The 12,060-nt window shown below is 37.6% G+C and overlaps 1 protein-coding gene across 2 annotated transcripts in view; it reads left to right on the top strand.

Annotated features, from left to right (window-relative positions):
- Positions 1 to 12,060, top strand: part of sorcs2.L (sortilin-related VPS10 domain containing receptor 2 L homeolog) — a 575,441-nt gene that overhangs the window by 524,269 nt on the left and 39,112 nt on the right. For both annotated transcript variants that reach the window (XM_041587770.1, XM_018228485.2), the window contains exons 15-18: positions 4,754 to 4,874; positions 6,625 to 6,758; positions 7,425 to 7,553; positions 11,685 to 11,856. In XM_041587770.1, the coding sequence (XP_041443704.1) occupies positions 4,754 to 4,874; positions 6,625 to 6,758; positions 7,425 to 7,553; positions 11,685 to 11,856 (556 nt within the window). The remainder of the gene's footprint in view (positions 1 to 4,753; positions 4,875 to 6,624; positions 6,759 to 7,424; positions 7,554 to 11,684; positions 11,857 to 12,060) is intronic.

The raw sequence follows: 12,060 nt of genomic DNA, 5'->3' as shown, positions 1-12,060 counted from the left end.
CGGACACCCATTGACATTAATGCATTTGGACAAAATAGTCGTGTGTATAAAAAATGTCGCTCATGTCAAAAATTGTTGCTCGTCAGAATTATTTTGAAGCCCATTGACTTCAATGCGTTTTGCAAATTTTTGCCATTTCGTGAAATGGGACAGATTCCTAAACATACTGAAAAACGATTTTGCTATAGATCTATAGGTTTACGTAACCTCAGAGCAAAACAACACCTTTAGACCTAAAGCTAGAGAAAGTTTTATTTGTATTTATACATTTTATTGTATTCATAAATTAATAAATATTCTGCCATTTTACTTTTTTTATTGTTGGTAATTCATTCCCTTGGGGAAGATTAATTATTAATCAAAGGTTGGGGTTTGGGCATATCAGTGGAAAAAAATGTAATCCATATCTTTACTTGTGCCTTGCTTCTTTTTTATATTAAAGGGCAGGTAAAGGCAAAAAAATAAAATCTAATTTTTACTTTCTTTAATGAAAAAGAAACCTATCTCCAATATACTTTAATTAAAACATGTGTACCGTTTTTATAAGAAACCTGACTGTAGGCAGTGAAATTCTCCCTTCATTTACTGCTGTGGATAGGAATTGTCAGACGGTCCCTAACTGCTGAGCAGGGAAACAATCATACTTATGAACAGCAGGGGGAGCCCCCGCCTTACTTCCCAGCCATGCAGAACTCAAGCAGCTTTGTTTATGACGATCCCTAGGCAGTCCAGACCACACTGAGCATGTGCACAGTCTTAGTCTTGCAAAGATGTTTAACAAAGTTACAAGATGGTGACCCCCTGTAGCCAACTTTGAAAGCATAAATTATTTGTTTGATTAGGCTTGTGGTGCAGTAAGTTCATGTTTATATTTAGTATACAAAATACAGCATTTCTAGCCTTATTCTATTTTAGACTTTACATTCCCTTTAATCACAATCAGGTTTTTTAAAAGTTCGCCGGGAGTTTTTCATTTTAAAATCTGAATTCTGATGGATAACAAATATTTTTGCCCTTCTGACTATAATGTACATTAGGCATCGATATATTCACTAGGGGCAGGAGGAATGAGGCACATAGAATTCCTCTCTCCGACCCCCTACTTGTCCCCTTATTTAAAGGGACACTAAACCCTACTGCACTGCAAATCCCAGTATACTTAGAAGGAGAACTAAACCCTAAAAATTAATATGGCTATAAATACCATATTTTATATTCTGAACATATTGGACCAGCCTAAAGTTTCAGCTTGTCAATAGCAGCAATGATCCAGGACTTCAAACTTGTCACAGGGGCTCACCATCTTGGAAAGTGTCTGTGACACTCACTTGCTCAGTGGGCTCTGAGCAGCTGTTGAGAAGCTAAGCTTAGGGGTCATCACTAATTATCCAGCAGAAAATGAGGTTGGTCTGTAATATAAACTGATGCTACAGGGCTGATTATTAAATTCTGATGCTACAGTAATTGCACTGGTTTCTGTGCTGCCATGTAGTAATTATCTGTATTAATTACTAATCAGCCTTATATTGTGACATTTCTATTCTATGTGCACTGTATATTGTGAGTGGGTCCCTAAGCTCAGTAAGTGACAGCAGCACAGAGCATGTGCAGTGAATCAGCAGAAAAGAAGATGGGGAGCTACTGGGGCATCTTTGGAGACACAGATCTTTACTGCTAAAGGGCTGTGGTTGCCTTGGGCTGGTACAGAAGCACAAAACATAACGTACAAAATTTCTAGCTACTTCTTTAGTTAAGGTTTAGTTCTCCTTTACCATATGAATGTTAAGGCATGTGCAAGCTGTAGTCCAGCAACATCAGGGTTGTATTCTTAAAGCAATATTGCTCAATAAAACTTCCCCCCCAGCTCTCCAGGGCCTGCAACAGCATTAAAATGCAAAACAATCCATCAATGAGAATCCCAACTGACCAGTGTAAATCTGGCTCCATATTCTTTGTTCCTGCAACTGGAATTGGAAGCAATAAGCACAGTTTCCCAGCCGTAAACAAGGCTGAACTTAATGCCCATGTTTGATTCCAGTGTAATATGAAATTAAAAAACAAATTCACAATATTCTCTGTATGTAAGATAAGAGCAAGATGGCTGATATAGTGATGGCATCTGCATTCTCACTGGTTGATTCTGTTGCATCTGTAATTAAGTTTTTGGTCAGTAGAATTCTAATAGGTGAATTGGTTTCCATGTGAAATTATGTTTTTTATCAACTTCTATAGAGAACTAGAGGGTGCAGTGGGACACCTTTATGGTTTGGTTTAGTTTCCCTTTAAGTGCCATTTGGCCTCACAATCTAGAGAGTGACGGGTGACAGAGATTGCCACAGGGCCCTGTTCTTACTGCCAGTTCTGTGCCAGGGGTAAGACAACTACTTCCTAATTCTTTGGGGTGCAAGTGCTTGTTAGGGTGCAAGTCGTCACCACCTCCCCAAGTGGTGGGAACGAATGGTCCCAGGTAATTGTCCATACCCTGCTATTTGTATATGATCAGTACAGAGAATAGACCAGCTTTCACCATCTCTCTGCCTGCAACAATATTACTATAAAGCATATTTATAGTGTACATTAAGTTAGATTATTATTCTTCTATTAATCACAGCAAAGCGAGAACCACAGAAAAAAGTGCAACTGTAAAGTCCATTCATTAATTTTTTCATTTTTATTCCTGTTCCAATCTGGTTCAGATCTGTAGTCCGATAGCAATAACAAGGAAACTGTTATATTCAGAACCTTGCGGTTATTCAGAACGTCTAGCAATGCGCAGATGAGTCCAGAGGGCTTACGTTTCAAATAAAGAACAGAACCATTGTTGAAGTGGAAGAGCGGCGTTGCGTTGAAGCCGCTGACAAACTAGTTTAGAATATTCTTCAGAAAAACACGTCTCATACACTGGGCAAGAAAGAGAAGCAGAACTTATATGACAGCACCACATAGTGGCCACAAGGAAATATCTGACATCAGAAGGAAAATATTCACTTTTCGCAGGGCAATTTGAGAAGGAAGACTCAAGGGATAGCGATCATTGTAGGAATAGATGTCAACAATAACTAACTAGATAGATAGATGATATATATGATTGATAGATAGATAGATAGATAGATAGATAGATAGATAGATAGATAGATAGATAGATAGATAGATAGATAGATAGATAGATAGATAATAGATAGATAGATAATAGATAGATAGATATTGCTAGATATGGTAGATATATTAATAGATAGATAGATCGATAGATGATAAATGATAGAGGGAGATGCCAGATGATGATAGATAGATAGATAGATAGATAGATAGATAGATAGATAGATAGATAGATAGATAGATAGATAGATAGATAGATAGATAGATAGATAAATAGATAGATAGGTAGATAGATGGATGGATGGATAGATAGATAGATAGATAGATAGATGATAGATAGATAGATAGATAGATAGATAGATAGATAATAGATAGATAGATAATAGATAGATAGATATTGCTAGATATGGTAGATATATTAATAGATAGATAGATCGATAGATGATAAATGATAGAGGGAGATGCCAGATGATGATAGATAGATAGATAGATAGATAGATAGATAGATAGATAGATAGATAGATAGGTAGATGGATGGATGGATGGATGGATAGATAGATAGATAGATAGATAGATAGATAGATAGATAGATAGATAGATAGATAGATAGATAGGTAGATAGGTAGATGGATGGATGGATGGATGGATGGATAGATAGATAGATAGATAGATAGATAGATAGATAGATAGATAGATAGATAGATAGATAGATAGATAGATAGATAGATAGATAGATAGATAGATAGATAGATGATAGATAGATAGATATTGCTAGATATGGTAGATATATTAATAGATAGATAGATCGATAGATGATAAATGATAGAGGGAGATGCCAGATGATGATAGATAGATAGATAGATAGATAGATAGATAGATAGATAGATAGATAGATAGATAGATAGGTAGATAGATGGATGGATGGATAGATAGATAGATAGATAGATAGATAGATAGATAGATGATAGATAGATAGATAGATAGATAGATAGATAGATAGATAATAGATAGATAGATAATAGATAGATAGATATTGCTAGATATGGTAGATATATTAATAGATAGATAGATCGATAGATGATAAATGATAGAGGGAGATGCCAGATGATGATAGATAGATAGATAGATAGATAGATAGATAGATAGATAGATAGATAGATAGATAGATAGATAGATAGATAGATAGATAGGTAGATGGATGGATGGATGGATAGATAGATAGATAGATAGATAGATAGATAGATAGATAGATAGATAGATAGATAGATAGATAGATAGATAGATGATAGATAGATAGATATTGCTAGATATGGTAGATATATTAATAGATAGATAGATCGATAGATGATAAATGATAGAGGGAGATGCCAGATGATGATAGATAGATAGATAGATAGATAGATAGATAGATAGATAGATAGATAGATAGATAGATAGATAGATAGATAGATAGATAGATAGATAGATAGATTTTCCAGTGAAACAAAAAATGAATTGCCAATTCAATTCAATGCCAACCACTGGCATTTTTTTTTCTTTTTTTTTTCTTCTGGTGAATTGTAATATAATCTATATATAATTAACAGCAGAGAGTACATGATTGTGTATAAAGCTTGAGAATCGTCATACATTTTTACATGTGTTTGTTTTCCTACAGGGTATTTGGGCACATCAGTTACCGCTCAGACTGGGAACTGGTGAAAGTCGATTTCAGACCATCTTTCACTGAAGAATGTAGTGAGGAAGACTATGATCCATGGAGCCTTGCCACCCCACAGGTAAACAGCAGGCTTAACCTTTGCCCTATACTGATACTTTATAGACTCCCTGCTGTAATAGAAATATTGATTTCCCTACATTTAAGCTTTTTTCAAAAGTATGACTCACAGAATTCCATGACAGCTGGAAAGACTGGCGAGTCTTGTTATACCACAGCAAGACCATCTGAATAATAATAACCAAACATTGATTCCATTTAGTGCTTATATCATTGTAATGTGAATATTGTTATCCACTGGAAAACACTGTGACCCATTCCCCTTGCAATGAGCAAATATGCATGAGTGCCGTAAACCATAATTATTATTATTTTTAACACCGACAAATAAAATTCTTACTTATTGACAGCATTGTACAACAATTGGGTATACGCATTAAACACACAAGCAAACCTACAAAACAACCAATAACCAATACAAGAGGTAAAGACGGCCCTGCCCAAAAGACCTTACAACCTAAGGGCAGAGACACACGCAAAGATTCGGGGAGATTAGTCGGCGTGCAACAAATCGCCTCTTCTTCGGGCGACTAATCTCCCCAAACTACCTTCCGGTCGGAGAGAATCTAAGTCGCCAGCGGGATGGCACTCGGACATCTGATTTTTCGAAGTCGCCTGAAGTTGCCTCACAAGGAAACTTTTGCCGACTTCGGAAAACGAAGGGCTCCGAGTGCCATCCCGCCGGCGATTTAGAATCTAGCTGGCGGGAAGGCAGATTAGTCGCCCGAAGAAGAGTCTATTTGTTGCCGGGTGACTAAATCTCCCTGAATCTTCGCATCTGTCTCTGCCCTAAAACGAGAAGGGGCTAAGAGACAAGCTGTGGGGTCGGGCAATATCAAGTGAGATAAAGAATAGTAACTACTTAATTACTGCCTGAACCTATAGCAGGAGGACTATTGCAATGATGTTTTATATGTGAAAACCTCATTATCAGTAAATGAATTACAAGGGGAGAGGGGCCTCAACAAATGCTGGACTTCAAAAGGGGTGTTAACTCCAAAACGTCTGAAAACAACCAAAATAAAGGAAGAATCAAGTGTTGGCCAATTCAAATAATTCCAGTATGGTCTTACTAAGTGCAAGTTACTACCACAAAAATAACGCTGATTAAGTACAGCCCACTGCTGTTTTAGGTGAGCTGAAATTCAGTGAGTGGAGTGTCTGAACCATTGGCCACTGAATCAAGTGTAAATTGAAGTGCAAACAGAAAGCCCCGAATTACGGAAAGGCCACCTCCCATGAACTCCATTATAATCAAATAATCCAAATTTTTAAAAATGATCAATAATCCTTATTGGAGGCAAAACCGGTTAATTGGGTTTATTTAATGTCTACATGATTTTCTAGTAGACTCTAGGTATGAAGATCCAGATTATGGAAAGATCCATTATGCAGAAAAGCCCAGGTCCTCAGCGTTCTGGATAACAGGTCCTATATCTGTACTTCCCTATAGGGCAGGAGTGGCATCCATCAGCTGCTCAGGTTGCTTTGCAGTTTTCTGCACTTATGTACCTTTGTTCCCCTTGACCTCAATGGACTTTTGACATTAAATGTTGGTTTAAAAGTTATTCTTTTATAAATAGGCATTAATATATGGGATTTCTATGCAAAAAGAAAAAAAATCAGTACTGCTGCTTAATATCAACGCCACAGCTTATACATGTAAATTAATGCATTTTTATAAATAAGGCTCATATTCCAGCTCTAATAATTGTTCTTTCCTTTTTTTTGTAATCGTATTATAACGCTAGGGGGACCAATGCATTATGGGCCAGCAGCGAAGTTTTCGGAGGAGAAAACTATCCTCGTGGTGCATTAAAGGGAGAAGCTTCACATCGGCACTTACGTCTAAGATCTGCCAGTGTGAGAATTCCGACTTTGTCTGGTATGTCTACTGCTGCCATTTGTATCAATATACAATTTCTTTGGCACACCAGTTACTTTTTCAGGTGCATTGAACTCCTCAGGCTACTTCCAAACCAGACTTCACATTCAATTTTCCAAAGGAATAAGCACACCAATAACTTCTGCAATGCATTTAAATCATTTATTCAGCAGAATGTGGCACAAGCTTTCGGGGATCAACCCCTTCCTCAGTTATTTCACCTGAAGAAGGGGTTGATTCCCCCAAAGCTTGTGCCAAATTCTGCTGAATAAATGATTTAAAGGCATTGCCGAAGGTATTGGTGTGCTTATTCCTTTGGAAAATTGAATACTGCTGCCACTTTTCATTAGAGGTAGGGAAAGTAATTCTCAGAATACCATGTGAGCAAGCAGAACTAGATTTTGGCCAGGTGGCTAACATTTGGGCATCTATAATATTCTTTATAATGTTTGTTGTCCCTCCAGCCATCTAGACTTTATATCTTGCATACAGCATGCTGAAATTAGGATCCGGTATGCTTTCTCCTGTACATATTGCTGCCCAGCTCTGTGTATGCTGTATTTATAGAATTAGGGCAATTATATAGAATATATTTAGAATTATATAGAATTAGGGCGCATTATACTTGTCAGTGGCTGCACCTTACCAAACATGTTTCTCTTTCAGTGATTACGGATATGAACAGGAGACACTTCAGAGATCACAATCCAACAAATGTTTTGCCGATTTCTGGTTTAACCCGGAGTCCCCACCTGAGGATTGTGTTATAGGTCAAACCTATACAAGTACCACTGGGTGAGTCTTAACACTGGAGCCAATGAAATGAGACAAAAAAGGATCAATATCCAATCAGCTATTCAGAACAATTAGTGGTTGATTTATTTACATTCAGACTTTATATTTGCACAATCCACAGGGGGGAAAAAAAAATTCACAATTTATTTTTTTAATGTAATCACAGAGATGAAAGCACAGAGACAAACAACTAAATTAAAAAAATGAAGTAGTTTATTATGAACAAATTGTTAAAATCCGGGCAGAGGCAAAAAAAAAAAAACTATTGGTCCAGTAAAGACAAAAATACCTGTGATGGAGTACCTATAGGGTGTGCCTAATTTTATTGCTAGTGCTTTTCTGGAGGTTGGGTGTAAAGAATTCTGAAAAAGTATGGTGGGTCATTGCATTTCTGGAACAGGAGCAACTAGAATTACTGGGGGGGAGGGTGCCTAACAACTTGCCACCCCCAGTGATTAACTTTTTTTTTTTTTTAGAGGAAATACGTTTTTTTGGATAATAACTTTTATCTATAAAAGTCTGACTAGTACACTGTCTGCAAGAAATTTGCATATTCTCCCCATGTGTGCATGGGTTTCTTTCTGGGTAATCCTGGGTCCTATCGCACCCCAAATACATCCAGGCAGATTATCAGAATTGAACCTAGTTTGTTATGTGAATGTGATAGGGAATTTATATTGTAATTTCCACTGGAACAGAGATGTGACTGATGTATAATCTCTGCAAAGGTCTTGGCAACATGGCATCAATATATAAATCATGCATAATGAGAATAATAATAATAACATCCTTTCGACGAGGCTTAGATGTCTGTGGGATACATTGAATATATAAAAATCGATTTACCGAAATGGGTAGTTTATCATTCAAGTGGAAAATCCAGTTATTATTTAGGAATTTTCTGTAAATGGATTTCAAAAATGCTGGAGGTGATGCAGTACCTTTGTAGACAGAGTTGCCCAGCTGCTAGTAAATTTCTATTTCTCTCAGACAGGCAGAACACAAGGCCAGAAGGGTGCAAGGGAGTAGGAACTGCAGGGCAGCAGCAGGTTCTCCAAGCGATGTCTCTGTGTATTTGCTGATAATACAAAACTGTGTTCCAGGCTTAGGGCATGGTCATATCTGCTTCATAGACACTTTGATATATTGGACAGTGAAATAAAAAGATGTGGTCCAGCATAAATAATTAAACATATTTGTGTTTATTGCTGTTGATAATAACATCAAGATGTAGGTTAGAGCTTTTTTGTTTTACTTACAACAGAAGTACCTACAGCAGCCTGCATCTCGGAACTGTATAAATCAGCACAGATATAAAGCAAACACGAGTGTAGGAGGGGATTTGCCTCCACCAAGCTGCCATAAATGTAACCTTCCCTCCACTGATATCTACTGTATATATATATATATATATATATATATATATATATATATATATATATATATATATATATATATATATATATATATATATCTACTGAACCTATAGCATCTCAGTTAGAGAACAAAGGGGCCTGAAATAATGCAGAAAATGTATAATAGAGTTACACTAGCTCCCAGAAGGAGGCTGTTGAAGGTTGTAGTTTATATACTTGACCACACGTTGGGTATCAGTGATGTCATAATAAACATTATTACATCGTTTCATTAATACATGAGCATGTACTCCTAGCAAGGACATATTGTGGCCAAGAGGCCCTTCTCTGAGACTGTGGGGCAGGGTAAATACCTTCTCTGCACTTCAATGACAGATATAGTCACATTTGTCCATCCACATGCCACTGAGCCACACATCTGCCCAATCCATCACATTCTGAGATATTGGAAGAGATTTTATAGGCAGCTGAAGTTGGCCTATTGCTGGGTAGAAGCAAATATCAAGTGAGGCCAATAGCTGTCCAATGGCTGTCTATGATCAAGTTTGATTGCAGAATAGTTCCTGAGGGGCTCATACATATACGAATGGGCACAAAAAATGTCCCAGCTTTATTGCTCCCAACACAATCAGCCAGAACATTTTGCAACAGATACAGGTGCAAAGATTCAGCCAGAAAGCTATGATAGATTTCATTTTATCCAAAAAAATACTAATTTTTCAAAATGATTTCCTTTTTCTCTGTAATAATAAAACAGTAGCTTGTACTTGATCCCACTAAGATTTAATTAGTCCTTATTGGAGGCAAACCCAGCCTATTGGGTTTATTTAATGTTTATATGAAGGAAAATTCAACCCGTAATAAAAAAAACCCTCCCCCCTACCCTGGGTAGACCCCCCTCCCTCGTGCCACTCAGCCTACCTGCCCCCCCTCCCGGCAAATGCCCCTAATTTTTTATTCACCCCTTGGATTCTGGCCTCTGAGTTCACGGCAGCCATCTTCTTTCTTCTGTCTTTTTTGGAAGTTTCGGCGCATGCGCACTTGGAGTAAATTTCCGATCCCGAATCACTGCGCATGTGACGAAAGTCACAACAATTTCGGAAAATTTTACGGAAATTTTTGTGACTTTCGCCACTTGCGCAGTTGTTCGGGACAGGAAATTTACTCCATCTGTGAATATGCCGAAAATGCTGCAAATACACAAAGATTACCGGAGAAGAAGAAGATGGCTGCCGTGAACTCCGAGGCCAGAATCTTCCCGGAGGGCTGAGTAAAAAATTAGGGGTATTAGCCTGGGGGGGCAAGGGGTTTTTAAACTAAGGGTTGATTCTTCTTTAAGGTATGAAGATCCAAATTATGGAAAGATCCATTATACGAAAAACCCCAGGTCCAGAGCATTCTGGATAACAGCTGCCATACCTGTATTAAATTGCAAATGGGCATAGTTAGGGCAACCACAATCCGTGGCTTGTTAAGACACATTAAGAGGATGAACTGGAACAAATGGTATTTGGAAATTCAAAACCAGCAACATTTCAGAGCAGTGCACCCCTTCACCCCCCACATGCTCTCCTTCACCAGCACCAACCCTCTCCTGCCCTACTCAGGACTGAGCAGGCAAAGATAGTTAATCACATTAAAATCTCCTGCCTCTCCAGTCAGTGCCTGTGGGCATCATGCCACCTCTAAAATCATTCATCCCTTGGCTCAAGCCTTAATGGCCGACAAAACAGAGCCTGTGAGTGGCAGAGAAGCTCTGATAGACAATGGGAAGCCTGAACATTTTCCTTTAACATGCTTTTCCCCAGGCTCGCTTCCATGTTTTCATATGCTGAATAGAAATGTAACCCTTATTAGAATATCTCCTTTAAATTCAACCAAAATGAACTCCAGTGTTAATTAAATTCAGGGCTTGTACTTTCCAGAGGAGCTCAAATGAAATCATGAAACTCCTGGAGCATGGAAGCCAATGGAGGAGAAAGAGCTCATTCCATTAGAATAAACGGCGCAGCCCTGTAGAAAATAATTGACTGTTTTACATTTTAGGCCCATCCAATTTAAAAGGCATTTAGTTATTTACAAATACAAGTGCATTTAGCAGACTAAAACCATGAACTGATGGGGGGACTGGCTTGGTTGGTGTCAATGTGTGTTGTTACACTTAAGTCAACATTTTACTATCAAATCTTGTATTTTAAATATATTTCTCTGATTATGTATGGGACGGAGCTGCTACTTTCACTCTCCAAACCATTCTTCTATCAGACAAAAAACTTTATCTGCTATGGCTCCTACATTTTTGGAAAAGACTATGGTGACTCCTGTTTTTCTATTTTGCAAATTACCCTTTACGTCTCTTTATGAAATGCAGCCCATACGACTAACACCAAATGCATACTGTAAATAAGCATAGGGGGTATTTATCAAAGTCCGAATGCCAAAAACTAGAAACATTTTAGTTCTTTTTTACTATAAAATTTTTTTTTGGAATTTATTAAACCCTGAGGAGGATGTTACAAGTTCGAATAAAAAAGTACTCCAACTCAGACCTGCCGAGTTCAACGTAGACGTCAATGAGAGAATTCCCAAAGATATCCTGATCTGCCCTGGGTTTCGTGCAATAATCCAAAGATTTTGTGGTTTTTGGCAAAAATCCGTAAAAAAAAAAGATTTTGATAAATAATCCCCATCATGTCTTTAGAAAAAATGTCCTCTGTAAGCTTGCTGTGGCTAATAATTCTTTTATATTCTGTAGGTATAGAAAGCTTGTATCCAATGTATGTGAAGGTGGCGTTGACCTTCAAGAAAATTTAGTTCGGTATCCCTGCCCGCTGCTTGCTCCAAAGGGTCTCCGCATCACCATTAAGGGAGACTCCATCGCGGTGAAGCCTGGAGAGGAGATTACATTTATTATTCAACAGGATCAGGTATTCCATAATTCTATTATCCATTTAATATTATTTCGGTTGTGCTGTCCATAATCCATAAATATTTATTTCAGGGGGTTCTGTTATTAAGGAGATGTTAATATTTGGGTTTAAAGATCTGGGAGGTCATTTATCAGTTCCCCAGAGGCAGCATCATAGGTTTTACAGCCATTCTTTGCACTATGCAGCCTGCCATTTATTATT

Source organism: Xenopus laevis, chromosome 1L (genome assembly GCF_017654675.1).
Source record: "Xenopus laevis strain J_2021 chromosome 1L, Xenopus_laevis_v10.1, whole genome shotgun sequence".
Lineage (NCBI taxonomy): Eukaryota > Metazoa > Chordata > Amphibia > Anura > Pipidae > Xenopus > Xenopus laevis.
Note: the sequence above shows the minus strand (reverse complement) of the source record. Positions and strands in the feature narration are given on the sequence as shown.